At 31.5% G+C, this 18,879-nt stretch overlaps 5 protein-coding genes across 7 annotated transcripts; 3 read left to right on the forward strand and 2 right to left on the reverse strand.

Moving 5' to 3' along the window:
- Positions 1-408: 408 nt before the first annotated feature.
- Positions 409-1,530, forward strand: LOC108733679 (mitochondrial cardiolipin hydrolase-like). Its single transcript, XM_018464948.1, has 2 exons — positions 409-1,098; positions 1,159-1,530. Exons 1-2 carry the CDS (start codon positions 684-686, stop codon positions 1,440-1,442), a joined length of 699 nt encoding a protein of 232 aa, XP_018320450.1. The 5' UTR covers positions 409-683; the 3' UTR covers positions 1,443-1,530.
- Positions 1,531-1,620: 90 nt separating this feature from the next.
- LOC108733678 (protein ABHD13) lies at positions 1,621-4,061 on the reverse strand. 2 transcript variants are annotated; one of them, XM_018464946.2, is made up of 4 exons: positions 3,627-4,059; positions 3,136-3,561; positions 2,919-3,079; positions 1,621-2,306 (listed from the first exon to the last, which is right to left on the reverse strand). In XM_018464946.2, the coding sequence occupies exons 1-4, from the start codon at positions 3,790-3,792 to the stop codon at positions 1,998-2,000; spliced, it is 1,062 nt and encodes a 353-aa protein (XP_018320448.1). In that variant the 5' UTR covers positions 3,793-4,059; the 3' UTR covers positions 1,621-1,997. The 2 variants fall into 2 exon arrangements, with proteins under 2 accessions (XP_018320448.1, XP_018320449.1); XM_018464947.2 differs by having other exon boundaries at positions 2,164-2,251; positions 3,627-4,061.
- Positions 4,062-4,886: 825 nt separating this feature from the next.
- Positions 4,887-8,836, forward strand: LOC108733654 (kinetochore protein NDC80 homolog). Its single transcript, XM_025979206.1, has 15 exons — positions 4,887-5,179; positions 5,236-5,320; positions 5,377-5,553; positions 5,605-5,815; positions 5,885-6,030; positions 6,098-6,188; positions 6,247-6,365; positions 6,420-6,543; positions 6,599-6,804; positions 6,860-6,976; positions 7,027-7,134; positions 7,593-7,697; positions 7,784-7,911; positions 8,441-8,543; positions 8,602-8,836. Exons 1-15 carry the CDS (start codon positions 5,043-5,045, stop codon positions 8,746-8,748), a joined length of 2,004 nt encoding a protein of 667 aa, XP_025834991.1. The 5' UTR covers positions 4,887-5,042; the 3' UTR covers positions 8,749-8,836.
- Positions 8,837-10,455: 1,619 nt separating this feature from the next.
- LOC108733664 (transcription initiation factor TFIID subunit 9) lies at positions 10,456-12,214 on the forward strand. Its single transcript, XM_018464923.2, has one exon. It carries the CDS (start codon positions 11,212-11,214, stop codon positions 11,902-11,904), a length of 693 nt encoding a protein of 230 aa, XP_018320425.1. The 5' UTR covers positions 10,456-11,211; the 3' UTR covers positions 11,905-12,214.
- Positions 12,215-12,287: 73 nt separating this feature from the next.
- Positions 12,288-18,787, reverse strand: LOC108733662 (membrane-bound transcription factor site-1 protease). Of its 2 annotated transcripts, none has more exons than XM_018464920.1 (9): positions 17,808-18,787; positions 16,773-17,288; positions 16,418-16,716; positions 15,973-16,352; positions 14,691-14,896; positions 14,420-14,635; positions 14,173-14,360; positions 13,625-14,105; positions 12,288-13,316 (listed from the first exon to the last, which is right to left on the reverse strand). In XM_018464920.1, exons 1-9 carry the CDS (start codon positions 18,427-18,429, stop codon positions 13,078-13,080), a joined length of 3,147 nt encoding a protein of 1,048 aa, XP_018320422.1. In that variant the 5' UTR covers positions 18,430-18,787; the 3' UTR covers positions 12,288-13,077. The 2 variants fall into 2 exon arrangements, with proteins under 2 accessions (XP_018320422.1, XP_018320423.1); XM_018464921.1 differs by having other exon boundaries at positions 13,244-13,336.
- Positions 18,788-18,879: the final 92 nt, after the last annotated feature.

An 18,879-nucleotide genomic window follows, 5' to 3' on the forward strand; every position in this document is an offset into this window, starting at 1 on the left:
AACTAACATGCTTATAATCATCGGCGTTTACTAATGGACATACCTTTGCGGTCAGAATTGTGGTACAACATAAGAAAGAGATGGAACGAAGTTTCGGACAATATCCATTTCTCTCACGATAGTGCGTAGGCGTGTCATGAAAGAGATAGCACTAGTCCGGAACCATACGTCATCTCCCTCACTTTTCGAGCCAAGAAATAATTAAAACGACATACAGCTAAGGCACGTCCGTTAATATATGTCTATGCTTATTATCTATGGATAACTTGTGGTTTTGTCTATGTGATGGTAATTGATTATCTATGTGATGATTATATGATTCATTGAACTAGACTACACTTCAATGATATGATTACCCTTTGTATATCTATTATCTATGATGGTTATCAATCTGGTGAATCTGCTACTGGAATATTTATCTGTAATCTGTTATGATTTGAAATAAAGTAACGTGAATTTTGCTGTCAAATATAAATAAAATAATTTAAATTTTTAAACTATTTAAACAATAGGAACCTTGAAAGTTACAAATTAATCTGAGGATACAAAATAACTCATTCTAAATGAAGTTACGTAAAATTATGTACTTTCTAATTAAGCGGCAACAGTAGTATAATTTTTTTAACTCGAAATCTAATTATTAATTTAATGTATAACAGTAAGTACTTTTTATCAGTAAAAGTATGGCATGCATATTAAAGCTGTGGTATGGAGCTAGCGTTATTATTTCTCTAAGCACATGGTCATTTTTTATTTGGTGTTTACTTCAAAAAAGGCAGAAATGGAAACAAAACCGCTTATTTTATATGAGGCATAATTGTGTAGTAACGTATTCACGAGGCAAAAGAATGACAGGGTGGCCTACAGACAACAAATTAGTAAAAAACCTTGTAAGCAATATTAACATTCATTTTGAGCCAATTTGCTATTTCATATCAACAGCTAAGACCCGACTTGATATTGCTGTTATGGCTTTAACAATAAATACAATTGGCGAAGCACTACTAAGTGCCAATGATCGAGGAGTACAAATTCGAATAATTGTCGATTTTCTGTGTGCAAAAGGAAATTCTCTTATTAAAAAAATAGAGACCTCAGGTTTTGAAAACTTGCAAGTCACTTTATTTACTTATTTTATTGTTTATACGTTGATTTTAGGTATTAAAGTTAACTACTATGTTCCCTCAATAAAAGAAAGGGAAAGCATTATGCATTACAAATACATGGTCAAAGACTATGTAGAAGACATTGAAGGATTTATAAGTGCTGGATCAATGAACTGGACTATAACAGGTCTTTTTAATAACTACGAAAATATCGTATTTTCCAGTGACTTGAACTTTGCTAAAGCCCTACATAATAATTTTGAACATACATGGGACTTTATAGAATTTTCAAAGTTGTCTTATGATGTTAAGGCAAAGCTTAATTTGTTAAAATAGCAATTACATTAATAGGAAAACATACTTACTGTATATATAAAGTTTAGATTTAGAATAAAGGTTTTATTTAAAGTCGGGTAATCATTACAAAAACAATTTGAAAAACTAATTTATCTGATAGATGAATGTGTTATCAAAAATCAAGTAATAAAAACACAATTATTTTTAATCATAATAAAAGATATAATTTATTGCCTTTAATAACTTATATTACGTCATAAACTTACAACTTATAAAAATACACACCTTTACTGACTCAAAGGTGTGAAATAACCATTTTAAGTGTTTATTGCAAATGACAACTTTATTTAAGGTATTTATTTAATTTTGAAAGTTTACTGTCTGAAACAATAGAAATTATTATGCCAATTGTAAGTTAAAAAGCTCTTCTTTTAAAACAATAAAAAAGAAAATGAAGTTATAATCAAACAACAATTTTTCTTACGTAAAAATGAAATTAATTGGCTACAATTAATTAGCCTTTCAAAACTATTTGCAATAAACGTTTAATTAGCACTACGTATAAAAAGTGTACGTGTACTAAGAAAGTACTCATCATATGTTGACAACGGTACCCCATTTTACACTTTCGACCCGTATTTTTTCATCATCAACACGTTTGTTACTCTTTTCCGGATTTTGTATACGACAGTGTTGTAGAAAAATAGCGATCCCGTGATAATAACCAGGCACTGTCCATGTTTCGTTGTGAGTGCCTGTTGAAAACTGCAAGAGCTGCTTTATGGCGCTCCCGCAACGACTATGTAATTCTGACATCATAGCAGGAGGCACCAGCGCATCTGACATGCCTGATATAAAAAGTGTGGGGGTTCTTATGTGCATTACTTTATAAAAAGATGAAAACTACAAAAGATGGGGTCTCATTTTACCTTTCCTATTGCTACATAACTTTAAAAAAGAACGTAATTGTCCCAATTACTACACACCTCCAATTTCATTAAAATTTTAGTACGTTGAATAAGAATGTATGCATAATTTTGTATATACGGTATACAGACATAAATACACATAGTAGGAGGAAAATAAATAATGTGAGGTATTCGTATATAACACCAAATCTCAGAAACACTAATAGGCAATAATAAATTTCTAGTTCAACTTAAGCCATTTTTTTAGTTTATTTCTTAATCTTTGTTTAGTTAAATTTAATGATTTAGGTTCTGTAATCATATTATTAAATTTTTAAAAGCAGAGCTTCTAGCAAATATATATTTATTTTTCTTCAGTAAATTAAGTTGCAGTTAGTGCTGATAGTGTATACCTGGAAATTATCTTAGTGTGGGCTAAGTTAAGTTACGATTGAATTAGGTTGCATGAGTTGCTTTTCCCAAAGCCAGAAATTTATGTAAAGAAATTTTTTCCACGCACTTACATGCTGAACAACATACTAAAATTTCAAGGGAAATCTCAGGTATAAATACTAATTCCGACAATAAAATTTTGAATAGGCCTTACCTTGTTTTTGTACAAAAATAGGGGAATGTAATTAATAAACCTCCAACTTAACAACACTCTGGCCATGTCTGGAATGCTAGTAAATGTATTTTCCACAATCAAACACCATAATTTATCTGCATAATCGACTCTACTAGCTAAATCTACTGCTACAGCTCCACCTTAAATTAATTTAATTATTCCATGACCTCACTTTCTTTTTATCTTACACTTTTACCAAGAGATCTACCGAAAACTATAATTTCAGAATGATTAATATCATTCCTTCCATATAAATAGTCAATGCTTGCTTTAGCATCAATATACAGTCCTTCTTCAGATGGTGAGCCTTGTGAAAGACCAAAGCCTCGATATTCAACTAATAAAATATTGCAACTAAGGTTGTGATAGAAGCCAACACAGTTTTGTAGTCTGTGTCCAATATTACCCGCATTACCATGTAAAAACACAATCGTTGGCGATTTGTGTTGCTTATCTTTGGGTTGATGTATAAAAAACATGTGTAGTGTTATTCCATCTGGTGTAACAATGTTCACATTTTCGTAAGGAAGACCATATATTGTTGGTACAGGCACATACACTCTAGAATGAGTGGGCAAATCTGGATAGTATAGGAAGTTGTCTTGAGCATGGTAAAAAATACCTGTAATAAAATTATTAATACAATTACTTTACTAATCATTAGCAAACAATATTTTTGTTACTTACCTATTAATGCAAAAACTAGCAACCCAAAAGCGAAATATCCACCATAAAAATAATACAAAAGAAAACATATTACAAGAACTATTCCAGAATATGCCCACAGTTTAAGTGCTATTCTCACTATTATCCCAAGGACGCACGAAATTTTTAGGTATCCACAACTACCCATATTTTATAAGTACGTTTCGTATAATTTAACGTCTTGAAATCATTGTTGTGTCGTATAATATTATTATGATAAGATTTAGGTAATTGAAATGTTATTTTCAACTTATGAGTAATTATTAAATACTAAACATTATTTGTCACAAAATAAATTAGAAACATATCACTGTGTAAGTTCATACTGCAATTTTTTTTATATGAGTGACTTCAGTTGCATTTACTTGGCGAAATGGTTACAAATGGTTCCAAATGATAATATTATTTATTTTTGTTTATTGTTATATTTTTCTGGTTAATTTCATAGATACATAAGGTATCACAGACCAGGTGAGATTTCTCATGAAATAGTGTCTCCATATTCCTCGTCGGCGCTTGGGAAAAATAAATATTGAAATATGTTATTTTAAACCATTTATTATTCTAAAATTATAAATTTAAACAGCAATCAATAATTAATCAAATAAACAAATCAACTGTTAAGAAGGAATATATATTTGCTGAAATCAGATAGATAATCTTTGTAGATAAAAATTGTGCTATTTAATAAAATAGAGGGCGCTGCGACTGCCAAGACCACCAATATAACTCAAAAAGTATTTATTTATTCAGTTTGTTTATAATTCCATTATCATTTTCAACGTGTGAAGATAAAGGTTAATGTATTTTTTAATGTAATGTCTTGGGCATAGCGACTACAGCGATCTACTACTTTTTTTTATGTGATTGGGCATTATATCTATAGTATTCTTCACGTGTGCAGCCATAAAGATTATTCCTCTATTTTATCTAATTCTCTGGACGATGTTTAGGCAATTTTTATATGACATTACAGAAATTAAGATAAAATTAGATTGGACTTCTTGTAGTCTTCATAATAGACACGAGAAATCTTCATGCCCTAGATGTGACCATAGAGATAATTTAATTCTATTATTATCTCCTCTATCTCTATGTATGAAATATGTGATTGTGACTATCACTAACTATTATTATATATTTTGACAGCTCTTCTGCTGCCAACAATCTATGCCGCCAACTGTTTCCTATGGTACCTATGATTATCTATGGTACCTATGTTTACGGCATCGATAAAAAAGAGCAAAGAAGAGCATAAGAAGAGATTTAAAAGTAATGTAACCGTTCCCGTTAGAAGTATGTGTTCGAAGTTCCAAGAGTTTTGTGGTAGCTTTATATCTTAATAATTTTCATTTAATAATATACTTTAATTGAAAAAATTATTTTAAATAAATCGAGATGAGTTCATTGAAAAGATCAGCTAGTAGTTCTTCAATTCCAATTTTAAGAAGAGATGGATCTTCAATGATCCCTGTAATAAGTAGAGAAGGAAGTTCACACTCGTTAACCAAGAGAGAATCGAAATTAACAGTAAGGTAGTAATTTTAATTTATAACTGTGACTTATGAAATAAAAAAATTATAATGTGTAGACAATCGAGAACTTCTGAAGCCCGAGCAAAACAAACCCACCAGATGCGAAACAGCAAAAGTATGGACAGATTTAGTAGTAAACTAGTACGTTACAATATTTCTCAAAAAATGAGTAAAAGACAACTTTACGGTTATTTTAGACTACACCATTGGTGACAAACAGGGCAAGATCCTCAACTCGGACACCTATAACATCTGGAAATAAAAAGATAACTTGGACATCATCAAAATCTCCCTTATCATCTGCTGTATCTGTCAAAAAAATCGATAAAAGACCTATAAATGATAAAGATTGGCAGAAGCAACAGTTAATTAAGGTAACGTTTATAACATGTTGAACTTTTAAATGTATTTGCTTATTTTCAAAGGTTCAAAATTTCCTGTTCATAAAGTTTCAAATAACTGAAAAGGTAAAAGCTGGCATATCAATTGAAATGTTTGTTGGCATTATAAACTTATTGTTTAAATCTATCGATGAAAGGATCAATATAACTAAGGAAAACTATGTGGAAGAAGTGCCTGCAAGGCTTAAGTGTTACAGATACCCTGCAGCTGTTAAACCATCATTAATGAAAACAGGTACCACTTTCAACATTTGATTATTATTTAATAGATTTTTGTTTTATTAAGTTCTAATTATTGTATTAGTAAATGTACCACACTCTTGGGCCCATATAATTGCTGTTCTTTCATGGCTAGTCGATTTAATTGAGAAGTTGGACAGCATTAATACAAAGGTCATAAAATTAGTGGTACCAGAAACTACTAATTCTAGAGATGCTACTTTATTTATGGTGAAGTGTTCACATTATTTATACCAAGTAGGTAATTAGTATTAATATTTGAACAAAATATTTTTAGGTCAAAGTAAAGGCTCATTTTGATTTGGTCGTTCAAAGGCAAAATAATGAAGATGAAGCTATAGTTTTTAAAGAATATGAACAAAACCTTCGTAAGAAATTATAAAACTATAAATGAATGTATACAATAACAGTATATCATTTTTTTAGGTGCTATTTATGAAGTAAACTCAGATAATTTAGAAAAATGTAAAAATGAAATAGAAGTTCTGAAAGAACAATTGACAGCCTTAACTGAACAGGAAAATGATATTTTTCAAAAAAACCAGGTGCCTCTTTTATTATTTTAATTATATAACTTTATTCCATATTTATGTTATTAGGACTATAAAAATAAAATTGAAATAATCAAAACGAATATTGAAAACTGCAACTTTAATAAAACAAAAATGCAAGAGAACTTAAAAATATCAAGAGAAAAAGTAGCAGATAAAAAGGAAAAACTTGGCATGTATACAATACAATGCATAAAAATTTATTTTAAAGTTGTTAATATTTCCAGATAAGAAACGCGAGCAACTTTATGAATCCATTTTACAACTAAAAGAAATTATTTCCAACCAGCAGTACAGTACCAGGACTAGAAAAGAGTTTTTACAAAAATTAGCTGACTTTAAATTTACTAAAAACTTGAAGGAAGAACGTTTAAAAGAATTGAAAGAAATTAGCGACAGAAATGATTTAAAATTGGCAGAAAACAGACGTACAGTGAGTAACCAGGCCTCTTTCATGCACCATGCATATTAATGAGAAGCTATTTCAGGTACAAACTATTATAAATAAAATAAACAATGTTATAAAAGACGCAAAACGTATAAAACCAGACATTGCTATAGAAACGCTTCGAGAGACGAAATTTACCGATCCAGAATTTTTAAATGTAAGTAAATAATATTAAAATTAAAAAAAAAAAAAGCGTATTTTTTATAGGAAATGGAAAAGTTCAAAGTTCAATACGAAAAAGAAAAAAATGATAGCGTAAAAAGACTACAAGAAATGGATGAAATTTATCAAAGACTGATCGACGTGAAAAGTGAAGTAAGGAAAGTTTATTTACCATTAAAAATCAAAATTACCGTTTTACCCCTTGTATTGCTGTGTTATTAGTTATTAGTACCATCCTCGGTCAAAATTCACCCAATCCATGTCACTATTATACCTACTCCTAAGTTTGTAAGTAATACAAACAATAAAAAAAAATAAAATCCTATTGCGACTTAGTAATTACTAAAAGTTACTAATTAAGTCTTGTTTATTACTTTTGAATGAGTAGTTGAAACGTGGTGGGGGTTTTAGTTTTTTTACTTTATTTATATTTAAAAAAATGCGTTTTTCTCTATCTGAGTACATATTGTGATAAAAAAGATATGTGTGGGTTTTTTTAACATCTAATGTAGTGTAATTATTATCACAACAGCGAGACATTCACTAGACTGCGAATTTTTTTTTCGTTAATAAATTAAATTAATGTATTTTAAATTTCTTTTGTTCTTTAGGTAACAAAAAAAAGTAGTCAGCTTGCTAAGGAAGTGCGACAAGAAGAATTAGATTTCGAAGAAACGGAAAGAAAATTATTCGAATCACAATATCTTATAAAGGCTGTAAGTACTTATTTTTATTGTTTTAAATTATGTGATTTACTATCAATTTATTTATTTATTTGAGAAAATGAGAAAGAAATGTTTAGGAATTGCAAGATTTAAAGAAAAAAGTTGAAAATGCAGTTCGTGTGCTAGACGAAGTCCAACACGAATGCAAAATGTCTCAAGAAGCAAATCAAAATGCAAGAGAAAAATTGGAAGAATTCATTAACGTGTAAGTATTCTCAATGAAAATTTCGTACCTAAATAAATACGTTATTAAGTGTAACTTCTCCTATTATTGGAGTTAAAGGAGAAAAGGTATTTTTCACACTTTGTGTAATAACTCAATAACTGTATATTGAAACTAAAAAAGTATATCTAGAATGTGTTAGCAGAGCCCTTTCATCTGATATTCTAATTAATTCTGGTATTCCATTTATAAACTTCGACCCTCTACTTTTTAAACTTTTGGAAATGAAAAAAGAATACTTTGAATTTTTTTTACCTATAATAGATACGGACAAGCAGTTACCATCGTAAATGTTGAGAAATATTAGATAATAGGTACTGCGATAATCCGTCATAATTCGATGTGTAAATACAGAATTTGTTAACGTGACCAACCGTTTTTTTTTTTTTTCGGTTCGCAGTATCCAGTGCTTACAACGTTTGTGTAGTATATTTATATATTATTGTGTTTATTTAAATGTATTGAACAACCAATCCTAAAATTAATAAAAATTATTTTATCATAAATATAGGCGGAAAGAAAAATCAGAAAAAATTTACAAGTTCCAAACAGAAGTTGCAGAAAAAATTACAAAAGCCTGCTTGTCGGTCAGCCAAAACAGAAGAAAAGAAATGGTAAATATCTCTTTTTTTTAATAGGATGTGTAGTTACATTTATATCATAAATTTTTAGCAGTTAGTAATGGAAGTAACCAATGGAATTTATGATGCCAATGATCGGATAGTAAAACAGGTAAAAGAATTTCTTATTTCTCTGGAAAAAAGTAACGAAGATTTAAAGAAAGATTTTAATTTAATTAATAACGACTTAAGTAAATAAGGCTTGAACTGATTTGAAATAGATATATTGTTAATTTTGTTTTAGTAACAATAATAAATGTAATAGTAATGGTTAAATTTAAAAACTATATCTGTTTTCTTTTTTTGAAAGTGGGTGTTGTACGTTATATGCTCATCCACATCCTTTTCTTTTGTAACGATGTAATTACCCGTTGATTATTAAATAATTTTTTAAAATTTTACAGTTCTAATAGTCAAAATTTCTACTAAATATCGTTATAAAAAATTGAAAAACAAGTTTTCACAGTGTTGTGGCTTCTTCAGGTAGAAGAAGAAAGTTTACAAATTAATTCCAAGTGCACTTATTTAAATACCAACAAATAGGGAGGGTGGAAGGGATATTTACAAGTAAATGTGAATTATTTTCTTTTTAATTTTATTATAATTTCGGTTGCGGTAGCGATCTTTTTTTTATAAATTAAATTATCTTAGGAATTATTCGTGGAAGACATACAAGTTCGGTAGTTAAAAGTTTGTGTTTCATACGAATTTGTCGTAAAAAATATACTATTTCATTTAAAATAAAGTTGGTATCAACTTCCGTTATAACTGGAAATGGCCGACAGTTGAAGTTATTTTAGTTGCAAAGATCATCCCCTACTGCCAAATTTAAATAAGGAAAACATTAATTATAATTAAGTTTATGATGCTGAACATTGGATACCAAAAGGTAGGATTTTTATTGCCCTACAAAAAATTAGTTCGGGAAAGAATATGATTTATAAAGCATTAAGGAAGTAATGTTAATAATAGGTTTTCAACATGCTAGGGAAAGGAAATTTTTTGTCTGAAACCCCACTTCTAAATAATTAACTAATTGTGTGAATAAGATACTGTGTGTGAATTTGTCGTTTGTTCGTCAGAAATAATTGTTTGTTCGTCTTTCGTTTACTTAAAGAAAATTAAACAAATTTTCATTCTCAATTTAGCTCCCCCTTGTAAAAAAAATAACTTTTTTTGCTTTAAATCGATTAATTAATATTCAGTAGATGTTTGTTCGATGATTATTGTTTTTCGATTGTAAATAATGTTTACATTTTTTTAAATATTCTTATTGAATCATATCAATGAGTAATGCGTATAGATACATCGACGTAAAGTATGGACGTACCCATAGATAATAGATCTACAAAGGGTAATCATATAATCATCACATAGATAATCATCAATTACCATCGCATAGACAAAACCACAAGTTGTCCATAGATAATTGCCTATTATAAGCATAGACATATATTAATGGACGTGCCTTACCTCTATGTCGTTTTAATTATTTCTTGGCTCGAAAAGTGAGGGAGATGGCGTATGGTTTCGGACTAATGCTATCTCTTTCATGACAGCTTACGCACTACCGTGAGAGAGATGGATATTGTCCGAAACTTCGTTCTATCTCTTTCTTTCGTTGTACCACAATTCTGACCGCTGAGGCACGTCCATTAGTAGACGTCGATGTATAGATAATAAGTATTTATGATAATAGGTTATGCGCAAAAGTCTATGATAAACGGTACCAGAACCAGTTGTATAACTTCAGACTTCAATGCACCTCAACGAGTCGTGTAAATCTAGCACCCGATACAAATAATCCTCTGTTTTAAACTTCACCAATAAATTGTGCGGGTTCTAAATATGTAATTATCATAATTGTGCGTTCATTAATTCTATTAAAAAAAGAAAATTGATTTGGGTGCAGGTAGAAATTAAATGTTAATTTATTTAAAAAACTAATGAAGATATGATAATTTAATTGATTACAATTGATTGCGTGTCATTGATGCTTGAAGACTGATCTAATATGGTAAGTGGAATTTATCTTTATATTATTTATTAGTAATAATTGCATATAATACATAGACAAAATACTACTATTTTTCATTAATAGTACTAATGCGCGTGTGCCATTGGAGAATCATAGATAATATGAGCCATATATGAGCAAAGTAATGCCAGCGCATTATTTATATCGGGTGCCAAATCACACGACTTCATATGGTACTATATGAGTACCATCGACGTAAAGTAATGGACGTGCCTTAGCGGTCAGAATTGTGGAACGCCATAAGAAAGAGATGGAGCGAAGTTTCGGACAATATCCATCTCTTTCACAATAGTGCGTAAGCCTGTCATGAAAGAGATAGCGCTAGTCCGAAACCATACGCCATCTCCCTCACTCTTCGAGCCAAGAAATTATTACAACGACGTATGGCTAAGGCACGTCCATACTTTACGTCGATGATGAGTACACCGTTATATCTATGACTATTATGCATAACCCTTTGTGTATGTATTATCTATGATCTATGTGCATAACCTTACAAAAGAAACTTGATACATTGTTTATATGTTTCAAATAGTTAACATTAATACCATAATAACGATAAATTATTTTATTATGTAAGTATTAAATTGTCTTGAATGTTATAAAATTAAGTTATAATTAAAAATGTCGGACAAGGAGAAACAAAAAATGGCTCAACAATCAAAAAACATCCCAAAAGATGGACAAGTAATAATGTCCATCATGAAAGAAATGGGTATAACAGAGTACGAACCGAAAACAATTATTCAATTAACAGATTTCGTTTACCGTTATGCAACTTCAAACCTAGAAGAAGCTCGAAATTTCGCTAATAACTGTAAGAAAAAGTTCATTGACTTAGATGATATTAGGTTAGCCTTACAGTTGTCTAGTGAAAGTAGTTTTACTACTCCACCCCCAAGAGAAGCCGTGTTAGAATGTGCTCGTAACAAAAGCAACACACCTCTTCCAATTATAAAGCCACATTGTGGTTTAAGATTGCCCCCTGATCGTCATTGTTTGGCTGCTCCAAATTACACCTTAAAATACCCAACACAAAAAAAAACAGGTAAAATTACGTCGTCTGTCGCAACTGCCTCATCAGGAATCAAAATAATGACTAGACCAGCAGTTAGTTATATAAAAAGGAGTACTATTGGAACTGTTCAAAAACAAACAGTTACTATCCCCAGAACAGGTGATCAAAAGACAGTTTTAAAACCACGTATTCAAATAACTCAAAATATTCAAGTGGCATCACCATCAACAAACACAACTGCTATGGAAGTTGATCATAGTAGTTTAAAGAGAAAACGAGAAGATGAAGAAAATATATAAATATTGTTAACTTATGAACAATATGCATCTCATATATACGAATAATTACACATCTTAGACGTAAGAATAATTAAATAAGCTGTTTCATATGTAATTCATTTTTGTTTGAGTTATGAGTTGGTCTTCTTAAATTAAAAGGAGAAATCACTCACAGTCGGTCACAATTAATTAAATTATTGGTTTATGAAAAAAGTATTTTATTTATCGTAAGATTCGTATTCAATTGTAATAAATACTACTACTTATTTATTACACTATAACATTTGTATTGTACTAATTGTAAGTAGATAAAAGTTAGTTGTACCTACAAGTAATGTATTTTTTTACTGCAACGTCTCCAACCCAAAATAAACATTAAATTAAATTCTTATATAAATAATATCAAATAACTATACATTATAAGGTCACTCTCCTTTATATATGTATAATTTACTATGTATATATGATTATCACAAGTGTAAGTGCAAATCAATGATTTAAAATTAAAAAAGATAATAGGCCTGTGTCACATAGATTGTTTAAAATAAATTAATAAATATATCCTTTCGTTCATCTGTTGTACTCTCCTAAAATTAATTTTAAGACATTTGTGTATGTATCAAAGTAACAAATGCCTAAATTAAAATATATATCCTTTCAGTATAATCAATCAAAAGTGAGATCAATAAAAAATACTTATAAATCTACAAACAACTAAAAGAGGCCTAATCAATAAAAATAAAACATGCAGGTCTGATTAATGTAAAATTAACTAATAAATGTGGACGAGATAAAATGTTTAGTTTGAACAAGTTAATTAAAAATATATGTATATTTGTATTAGACCAGGTCACAAAAGACACACATTCAAGTGGTTGATTGATTTAGTCCACATACACCATTCTTATACGTTTATGTAAACGTATTTGTTGTTTCCAATATGAAAACTATAAGTTAATATTCCTTAAAGTCAATAAATTAAAATTTGAGTACCAATGAATTTATAATTATCCACATGTGGGCTGATAGCTGGTGTTAAAAAGTATTATGTGTGGATTTTCTTCATGGATTCGATATGAAAACTGGGTGTTTTCGTTAGCGGTCCTTGCCCGTCTTTTGATTGACGCTATTCGTATGGGCGTGTTTTTTTAACTAGTTTGAATGGATGATTAAGGTTCGGGTATTGATGTTTACTCATACGGCTGGTACTCGTCCACAATGCAAAAAGTTGAGGAGTCGTCGTATTTTGTTTTTTCGACGTTTCGGTTTTGGTCTGTGTCTGCACCATGTTATGCAAATGTATAATGAAAGACAAGCGAGACATATTAAGACGGTTGTGATGCTGTAGTTTTCTTCTTGAACGGATACAATCTCTGGCTGCTTGTTTCTCCATCCGAAAACGTCATCTACATCCATATCTTGCTCAACTGATTCTAAGTAAGCAGCAAATTTTCTAAATAGTATACATATTTAAATACAAGCTTTAGTTAAAGAACCCAAACATATAAGTCTATTATCTAGTCTTGTACTAATAAAAAATTGTTATTAGTTCATTTTTTACAACTTATCAAAACCCTTTTCTTTAATCTGTACTTTTTTCAATAATCATTTAAAATATAAAATCGGCAAATTATGATTTTTCTTCAAAAGCCCATCTTTCAAAATATTTTCATTTTGAAAATAATTCTCTATTTCTGTTATCAGAAATTGTTAATAAGTAAGTAGTAATAAAGAAATTTACCTCGAATTACGTCTTCTACATTAAACGTAGGTCTTAAAGCGTCTTCAGAAAGGGCAAGAAGCTTTTGAGGCTGATAAAGATTCGTTGGTGCAGATGTATTGAGTGGAATAGGCGTTACCCAGGCAAGTCGAGGGCATTGTGGTAGTTGTTTGGCCTGTGGGTCTCCCAAATGTTTTTCCAAAACTTTAGAATACCTATACAATCTATTGCCTTCCATCCTTTGAGGTATTTCCGTTTCCACGACAACTGTGTCCTTCTTTAAACGATTATCAGTAAAAATCGTTGGCAAATGGGACGTAGAGGCGTACTCGAGAATAGCATTTAGCATCCAGTAACAAGGTCTTTCCAGATGACTTGTGTCTAAGCAGTTGGAGTCTCCGTAAACTGCGACCCTACCGCTTGTATCCGATGCTTTCGTTTGTAACAGACCTAAGATTGGAACCTCGTGTTTTAGTTCCGATTCTGATTCTGCGCCCAACAACTAAAAATAAACTACCTCTGTAACGCTGTTATCATTTTATATCTGTAAAACGTATCGTCTATTATACCTTACGTCCTTGGTCTTTTAGTTTCTTCGAAATGAGTAATCCTTCAGGAGGAAACTTGGCAATACTCGTGCCTGAGGCGTAGTACATATCGTGCTCCCCAAAAATGAAACTTCCTTCGAAAACCTTGTCTCCAAAGGCTATCCCCCACGAAGCCAACAAGTCATTTAATGCTGGTACATTTGAACCTCCTGAAAAATACGTCATATATAGTCATTTTATTTTGACATATTCATATAGAAACAATTACCAGTATCAGGCATCCACCACTGTCTGGTATTTTCGTCATAAAATTTCACCTTTTCCATAACACTCACGTTATACCAATCAGCAAAAATTACAATTGAAAGACCGGCGTCCACGTCTCTTTTCAGTTTGGCAACTTCTTCTGGGAAGAATTCCTCCTCAGGATCGACTATTAATAAAGTGCCGTATTGAGATACGTCGAAGCACGTGTAGGGAGTCCCTAAAATTGTTACATTTATTTTTGTAATTCTTAGTTATTGTCAAACAAATATTACCAAGAACTTCAATATAATATCCAGCGTTTCTAAGATTTTTGTACATATCTTTAAAATTGGTGTGTATATGATCACCGTTCCAATCCAAAGGGTCATTTTTTACCTTCAAATTGTCTCTTGGGAAGTAACCAGGAGGGTATCGTAGATTGTGGTATTGGTCCCAAAGAATTCGTTTGTGTTTGGGGGGCGTTGGGATTATTTTTGCACTAAAATTAATAAAATATATTAAATAAAAGGATATGCCGGATTGGGGCAACGGTGCCCGCAAATGGAACAACGGCTACCGATGCGGGATATCATGATTATGATGTAGTTAACCACTCCCACAGCTGCCTCAATATTTTTTTGTGTTTTATTTCTTACTATATGGACACATGTATAAGGGTTTTCGTAGATTATGGCGAAAAAGGTAATATTCACTGCGCCCATGTTGTCACGGTTACCTACAATTTTAATTATTTTTGCTAGGTAATGTCGTTTGTTACCGTTATTGTCGTTACCGACAGCTCATTCGGATACCATCGCCGGCAGCGAAAGAATAGCCTAAATAGTTTTCAAAATTAAATTAATCTGTATGACTTAAACAGGTAACAATTTGCGTTATTTTCGTTATATCTCCGTTTTGGACGCAACCCCTAAGTTACAGCAATTTTTAGTGTTTACAGTTTAATAGAACGTATCATAGAATTTTACTATTAGTTATTATCATATAAAATAAAAAGTACTCTTTTCTGTAACATAATTTTAATTATACTGAAAATCTAAAAAGTCTGATGTCCTATCTCCATCTAAAATACATGAAGTTCAGGATAGTCTTATTGTATTTACAACAATTCATGGTTTGACTACTCACATTTTTTTTATAACTTTTCGAAGCTAATATTAAACAGCAATTTAAGACAATTTCAAATAATTAAAAAAAAGTTAAATTTTTAGTTCCTCCATATTAAGAATTCAATCCAAATATAAATATTAATAAACACGCATACAAAAACAAAGTAGGTAAAATGATTGTCATTTTAAACAGAGGATAAGACAAGACGTTTTTAACTCATTAAATCGCTAATGTATGTCATATAAATAATTAACTTCGCTCATTGATTATCAAATTATGTTGTTTTGTATTTTATGTAATATTTTGCATTGAGATTAATTGCTTGCAATGAAAAACAAATAAATATGCAAGTAAAGCCCTTTTATTTGCTAGTCCACTCGACCCACGGGATCTCTCATTGAAATTTAGACCAAATTAAACTTAGTATTTGATTGCTTACTAACTCACCGTATTGGTAACGTTAATGTACTCTGCCTTTCTTCGGCTTCTCCTGCGGCTGGAGGGGATTCGATGGTAATTTTGATATGTCCCTGGGCCAAACCTTCATATGTGGCCCCCTCTTCTGTTACCGAAAGACTGACAGCTAACCAACCTGACCAAGGCCACAGCAATTCGGAGTATGTTATGGCAATATCCAACAAGTGGCCTTGTTGAGGCGTATAGGGAAACCACTGAGGTTTTCCTACAATGTGACCGGATACACCAAGGCCGTTCAAGATTGTCACGTTTACAATCGTGGGTATGGCTCCGAAATAAAGGGGTTGGGTACAGTAAGGCCACATATAAGGACATTCATTTAAATCTATGTAACTAGGACTCAGACTTGCCTGAAAATAAAAGGCAGTTATTGTAAGGGAACATTTAAGCTGGACCTAAACAGTGAAATACTAACCTGTGGTTTATAGCTGCTAAGTATTTGGTATGCTTTAACTAAGTTAAGTTTACCATGACCCTGTTCGAACATATTAACACCTGGGAGTCTCCTAGCTGAGGCCATAAGGGCCTGTTTCATGCTGGCAGGATTAATAATGTCACTTCTATGAAGAACTCCACTGGCCAACAACGCAACTGCTCCTGCTACAACTGGGGACGCAACACTTGTCCCAGATAAACTGCGACAACCGCCTTTGATGTTGGAGCCCCTTACACCAGCCCCATAAGTAACTATATCCGGTTTAACGCGCCCATAGCCTAAATAGAAATATAAATAGGTTAATTAGGGGGAGTTTTGAGGTGAGTTGAAGTACCTTGAGGTAATTCCCACGTGGTCATTCCTCTAGAAGAGAATTTTGCTATTTGGTCTTCGAAATTAATTCCTCCAACACCAATCACATCCATTTGATCTGCAGGGTTGTTTAAAGTTCCATATAAGGGACCGTCATTTCCGATTGCGGAAACCATTATGACCCGGTTGGCAGTTAATTCCCACACTTTGTCTACAAAAGGATGGTCTTTGAAATCGGGGCCTCCAATACTTAAATTAAGGACGTTAATTTTCTTTAAAATGGCGTAATTGAACGCGTCTAGGAACCATGAAGTGTATGAAACTTGATTGTTTGTAAAGACACGGAAGATGTGGAGTTCCGCGTCAGGGGCGAAACCAAGACATTCCTTACTAGATGCTATTACTCCTGCCACAAAAGTACCGTGCCCTAAACCGTCGTCCAAAGTTTTTTCGTTAGTCCAGTTGGTCCTTTCCTTTATTTTTCGAAAATGGGGATGTGTCTTTGAAAGGCCTGTGTCAAAAACAGCTACTTTTATGCCTACAAACACAATAAAATTAATTATTTTTTAAATTGTCAATTAAGTATAGTTTTTTACATTTCTAGACTAAATTGGATTGGATTTTTGAAGTGAAACTTCTTTACGCACGGTAGTGCGAGTTGCTATATAACGAAATCATGCAACGGATGTCCCCCTTCTACTCGGCCACTTAGTCGAGTTCATAGTGGGGATAGCTTGAACCGTGAGCGCGCTTCAATGCAACGTTCGTTACAGGCAACTCCCCCATATATAGTGTAAAATTTAAATTCATAGTGTACAAATAATATCATTAAACCAATTTCTCAACCCATATCCCGGTATGTTTGTGTGTTTGAAGAAGTTTCACATCAATTGCGTGTTATATAATTACACGATATATTTTTTTGTTACATATTACCTTTGTTGTAACCCAATACTACTAAGGATAACTTACAGCAAAAATACGATATTCGATTTAAGCTGAAGAAAATACACTTACAAGGCAATGCTTCTATCATTTGTGATTGATTTTTACAAACCTTTTCCAGTAATTCCCATATTCCAAAGGGCGTCTGCTTGCAATATGGACGTAATTTGTCTAGGAATAGCCCTTAGCAATCGTCTGCTTGTATGACGACCTGTTGCTTGCCAAAATTGCGTGTTCTGAATTCTACGAGCTTTCCAACTATTACAACCTACACCTATACAAGAACCTTCACTATTATTAGTTTCATCAACAAATTTTAACGTCCTTAAAACCATTCGTTGAGACGTCACTCTTTTGATAGATGGATGTCCTTTAAGGGCATTAAGACCAGAAAATTTATCTGATTCTTCTAACAAAACGACATCAAAATCGCTGGGGTAATCACTTGCGGGATTTTCTCGGGGTAATATTTTCCATTTTCGAACTCCAGAAGTATTTAAAGCAGCACCAATGTAACTGGCCCTTGCCTGATTCTTATAGTAACCATTAAATGTTACTATATATTCATTTTCAATAATTTTCGAACTGTATTCGATTTTGACTTTTTCCGTGGTCGTTAAATTGCAACATAACGGAGATTCTAAATTAGTTTCGATCGAGATATTGCTAGATGTTGTTTGTAAAATAAAAAAGATATACAACAATAGCATCTCTAGCTTCATGCCTGTCGTCATTGTAAAAGTGCTTTCGTTTTTAAATATTTGCGTTTCCTACGTACCATCTTAATATTATGTCGTATTTTTAATTTGCAACTTGCATTGAAAGGCATATTGCGTTTTATAAAACATTTTTTGTCAGAAAAGTAAATATAACATCGACATAACCTCAAAAAGGAACATGAGAAATTAACATGAAATAAGGTAGTGATCGTAGTAACGGTAAAAATAGTGTTTACGCATCAGCTATACAATAAATATAATAAAAAATAATTACAGTAAATGCCAATAATAAATAATGAGCAAAATTAATTTGTTGATATTGTATGTATCGCTTTTAAAAGAATTGATTAAAATGAAGAAATTAACCTCAAATTTTGAAAGTATATGATATTATAGTGTGAAAGTTACTTGGATGAAGTGATTCATCTCAGAAACGAATTTTTTCGTATAACGAAATAGCTACTA

Source organism: Agrilus planipennis, unplaced genomic scaffold (assembly GCF_000699045.2).
Source record: "Agrilus planipennis isolate EAB-ADULT unplaced genomic scaffold, Apla_2.0 scaffold32, whole genome shotgun sequence".
NCBI classification, from domain to species: Eukaryota; Metazoa; Arthropoda; class Insecta; order Coleoptera; family Buprestidae; genus Agrilus; species Agrilus planipennis.

Excerpts from the sequence above, each read along its gene's own strand:
- LOC108733679 (XM_018464948.1), top strand. The coding sequence starts at position 684 with ATGGCATGCATATTAAAGCTGTGGTATGGAGCTAGCGTTATTATTTCT. Across the intron at positions 1,099-1,158 it reads TAAAAAAATAGAGACCTCAG|GTATTAAAGTTAACTACTAT; the intron begins GTTTTGAAAACT and ends CGTTGATTTTAG.
- LOC108733678 (XM_018464946.2), bottom strand. The coding sequence starts at position 3,792 with ATGGGTAGTTGTGGATACCTAAAAATTTCGTGCGTCCTTGGGATAATA. Across the intron at positions 3,562-3,626 it reads GCTAGTTTTTGCATTAATAG|GTATTTTTTACCATGCTCAA; the intron begins GTAAGTAACAAA and ends ATTTTATTACAG. Across the intron at positions 3,080-3,135 it reads AGTTTTCGGTAGATCTCTTG|GTGGAGCTGTAGCAGTAGAT; the intron begins GTAAAAGTGTAA and ends AATTAATTTAAG.
- LOC108733654 (XM_025979206.1), top strand. The coding sequence starts at position 5,043 with ATGAGTTCATTGAAAAGATCAGCTAGTAGTTCTTCAATTCCAATTTTA. Across the intron at positions 5,321-5,376 it reads ACAGATTTAGTAGTAAACTA|ACTACACCATTGGTGACAAA; the intron begins GTACGTTACAAT and ends CGGTTATTTTAG. Across the intron at positions 5,816-5,884 it reads ACCATCATTAATGAAAACAG|TAAATGTACCACACTCTTGG; the intron begins GTACCACTTTCA and ends TTATTGTATTAG.
- LOC108733664 (XM_018464923.2), top strand. The coding sequence starts at position 11,212 with ATGTCGGACAAGGAGAAACAAAAAATGGCTCAACAATCAAAAAACATC.
- LOC108733662 (XM_018464920.1), bottom strand. The coding sequence starts at position 18,429 with ATGACGACAGGCATGAAGCTAGAGATGCTATTGTTGTATATCTTTTTT. Across the intron at positions 17,289-17,807 it reads TATGGGAATTACTGGAAAAG|GCATAAAAGTAGCTGTTTTT; the intron begins GTTTGTAAAAAT and ends TTGTGTTTGTAG. Across the intron at positions 14,636-14,690 it reads ATATTATATTGAAGTTCTTG|GGACTCCCTACACGTGCTTC; the intron begins GTAATATTTGTT and ends TAACAATTTTAG.